General features: G+C 42.9%; 1 protein-coding gene across 2 annotated transcripts in view; it reads right to left on the bottom strand.

Moving 5' to 3' along the window:
• Positions 1-2873, bottom strand: part of LOC107695192 (reticulon-1-A-like) — a 25964-nt gene extending 23091 nt beyond the window's left edge. For both annotated transcript variants that reach the window (XM_016495010.1, XM_016495009.1), the window contains exon 1: positions 2016-2873. In XM_016495010.1, coding sequence (XP_016350496.1) covers positions 2016-2760 — 745 coding nt within the window. In that variant the 5' untranslated portion in view covers positions 2761-2873. The remainder of the gene's footprint in view (positions 1-2015) is intronic.
• Between the last annotated feature and the right edge of the window lie 1035 nt (positions 2874-3908).

Raw genomic sequence — 3908 nt, forward strand, 5'->3', positions numbered from 1 at the left:
GATATGAACATTTTTTTTTACAGAACATATAATGCAGATAAAATGCTTGAAATGGTGTAATTACTTAGTTTGTCCAACAGAGCAAATTGTCCAGCAGAGTGCGCTCCATTGTTTTAAAGCTTTTTACCTTTAAAGCTTAAGTCAATGGAAAACCATTGAAACTTTGAACGGCCATATCTTCGTAACGACGCGGCGGATCCGCACCAAATTCGGGGGATCTCTTCAGCTCGAGGAACCCTCTCGAACGCGAATCGAATGTACGTCTAGAGGCCCGCTTTCGAATGAGACCACCTGACGCGCGGAGGGTGACGTTCGAGAGGGCTCCTCGAGCTGAAGGGATCCCCCGAATTTGGTGGAGATCCGCCGGCGCGTTTGCGATCCCAAAAAACCCATATCGGTCGGGCTCTAATTTAAACGGATGAGTTATAAAAAAATTCACCCCCCTCACAGAAAAATTAGCTATATGGACCAAAACCACTGTTTGAACCAGGCTGTAAACATGTTTTTTCTGCTGTAAAGTTGGGCATTTTAACATGGGGAGATCTCCGGCCGATCGATCGGAGCATCTCTAGTATTAATGGATGAACACAAGTCTGAGGAGCAGTGGAAGCATGAGAACTGGCCTACGACCAACAACAGCTACAGGAACTACAGGGAAGCATGAGAAGAAACTCTTAATAAGCCGTCTGACAGCGGTCCATCATTCTCTGATCAACAGAGAGATCAAATAATACAGCATTTACATCATTATACAGCTCTTTATTTATGATCAAACTCAATTAATGCAATACAGCAGTGCCTATTGAATGATGATGTATAAACAGAGCTGGGTAGATTACTTACAAATTGTAGTCTGTTACTGATTACAAAATACATGACAAAAATAACGTAATCCATCGCATTACACATTTTAGATAATATAATCAGACTACTTTTACATTACTTTTGGCCTATCTTATTTTTCACATTGGTTTAAATAGGATAATGTTATACCATATTGATATAAAAATACAAAGAGTGAGAAAACATTTCATTTGTTGTTATGAACAACATGAAGTGCATTAAACATTACATTACGTCAAAGTTTCTCAAACTGGGTTTACTGGGTTTAATGAAAAGCTAATAATTAATTAAAATGTTAAGTTAAAACAAATAATTTTAAAATTAGTCAAAATAAAACACTTACTGAAAAAATTATTCATAATTCACATGAAAATGAAGGTGTTGGTCAGTAGCTGATGCGATGCTGAAACTCTTCTTAAAGCTGAAATGATTTGTGAATCCAGCTCAATGCTGTGCAGCACCTGACTAATGACTGATCTCTGAGTGAATGTCCACGACATTTCAAAAGGAACATTTAAAAGATGAAAAAGAGGAATTGGGGAGAATCAATATATTATAAATAAATTATTGCTTTAGTGTGAATAATATGTATTCATGCAATCCATAAAAAAGCAACTGTAGTCAGATTACGAGTATTTTAAAATGTGATTTAATCTAGATACAAGTACTTAATTTTTGGAATCAGTTCCTACCCAGCTCTGTGTAACAATCTTCATATGCAAACATATCTATCTAATGCTCTCTCTATACTGCAGTCCCACCCTTATAAAGTCACATATAAATAAACATAAAGAGCCTCATATACCAGATAGATAGACGTTTATATAAAAACACCTGAAGCCTCAAATAAACAACTCATATTAATATATATGCTCAGAAATATGATCTCTATTCTGAATGCTCCTGTCGCGCTGCGGTCTTTGTCTCGTGAGGCGGCTGGGCCGCACCGACTACATTCACACGATAATACTGTCTAATACTCACACGATAATACTGTCTAATACTCACACGATAATACTGTCTAATACTCACACGATGATACTGTCTAATACTCGCACTAACGCCGTGTCATTAGCGCGCCAGCGAACACGCAGATGCGCTGTATCTGATCGCTGTGATCCAGAAAAGCCGCATCACGGCGCGCACAGCGCGGGGAACAGCGCGATACTCACGGGACGGTGACGGCTCTCGGTGCTCGGAGCGAGATGCTCGGGGGGCCTCCTCCTGCGCCGCAGTCACGCTCTCCTCCCTCAGCTCCGGCTCCGGCTCCGAGGAGGAGGATGGTGCTCCAGCGGTCTCTGGAGGCTCTTCGCTAGCAGCTGGACCACAGCTTTCTTCTGCTGGCTCTGGAGGACTAGTCTCCTCAGTTATCTGCCAAGTGCTGCTTATTTCAGCTATCTGGGTAACGTTAGTCAAGCTTTCTTCACTTATCTGTGGAGCACTGGCGTCTTCAGATCTTTGTGGAGTAATAGCTTCTTCAGTCACCCCAGGAGTACTAGTTATCTCAGTTGTCTGTGCAGTACTAGTTATCTCAGTTGGAGCACTAGTTACCTCAGTTTTCTGTGGAGTGCTAGTATCTTCAGTTATCTGTGGAGCACTAGTTACCTCAGTTGGAGTGCTAGTTTCTTCAGTCATCTGTGGAGCACTAGTTACCTCAGTTGTAGTGCTAGTTTCTTCAGTCGTCTGTGGAGTACTATTTACCTCAGTTGGAGCACTAGTCACCTCAGTCGTCTGTGGAGCACTGGTTATCTGTGCAGTAGTAAGGTTAGTGAGGTTGGTGTTCTCCGGTGAATGCTCCTCCGCGCTGCGCAGCGTCTCGTCTGCCGGTTTCCGAGCTACTGCAGCGGCTTCACTCATGATGATATCGCGCGGAGCTCCATCGGGTGCAGTGGAGGAAACTCTATCTGCTTCTTCCATCTGGAATCTGCTCTTGATGCTCCAGACTCGAGTGTTGCGGCTGAGGGCTGACAGTTTTCCGCAGCTGAAGTTCACAGACTCCGCCAAAGTGACTAAGCGGAATACTGACTAGAATTCCTTGACCAATCAGTAAACACTACTGGTTGAGTGATGTAACGAGTGGCCAATCGAGAAGCAGAAGCGCGCTAAGCCCCGCCTATATCGGTTCGTCCGCGCCTGTTTTCTCATGCTCGCTCTTTGTGATGTGCTTTAAGTTAGAGTTTAACCTCATCATCACAGAAATCCACCACAGTAAACACACACACACACACACACACACGATGATGTTTTTCTGTACCTACTGAAACCTAGCAGGACGCTCATATAATCTGAGCAGCACTGATAGTTGTGAATATCAGATTCTCCTGATGGTTATTCTTTCTCTCTATTGTATTATGTGTTTGATATTAAATAAATGAAAGAAAGAAAGAGAAGTTCTGTGAAGCTGTGTATAGGCTATGTGTTTGGTGTAGTATGTTGTGCTGTGTAGACAGAACTATATATATAAATGTAAATATATCCCACATGTGCTACACACATGTATATCTCACAGGTCATTTTTCAGATACGTGCGCATGCCATCCATGTGTGTGCAGTAATATGCACATATACAGTCTGATCTATGAATGCTGGTGATTTGTCTTGAGCAGTTTGTATAATACTTTATAGCACGCTAGTGAGGCAGTGTGCAGCACATCTCATAAACATCTGCATCGTTCTGCCAGCTCAGATAGCATGCAGGTGCTCGTGTTACTGAGTGCTGCTGTGCCTGTCACTCACACACACACACACACATACTTGCATTTGTGGTTTACGGGGACTCCAACCAGTCTGGTTTCAGAAGTGGACATTCGACCAAGACTGCCTTGCTCTCAGTTGTTGAAGCCCTAAGACTGGCAAGAGCGGCTTCCAGATCTTCAATACTTATCTTGCTGGATCTGTCCGCTGCTTTTGATACGGTGAACCACCAGATTCTCCTGTCAACCCTATTAACAAAGAGCATCTCAGGAACTGCACTCCAGTGGTTTGAGTCTTATCTCTCAGATAGGTTCTTCAAGGTATCTTGGAGAGGTGAGGTGTCCAAGTCACAACATCTAACTACTGGGGTG

This window comes from Sinocyclocheilus anshuiensis, unplaced genomic scaffold (genome assembly GCF_001515605.1).
Source record: "Sinocyclocheilus anshuiensis isolate Anshui unplaced genomic scaffold, SAMN03320099.WGS_v1.1 scaffold518, whole genome shotgun sequence".
Taxonomy (NCBI): domain Eukaryota; kingdom Metazoa; phylum Chordata; class Actinopteri; order Cypriniformes; family Cyprinidae; genus Sinocyclocheilus; species Sinocyclocheilus anshuiensis.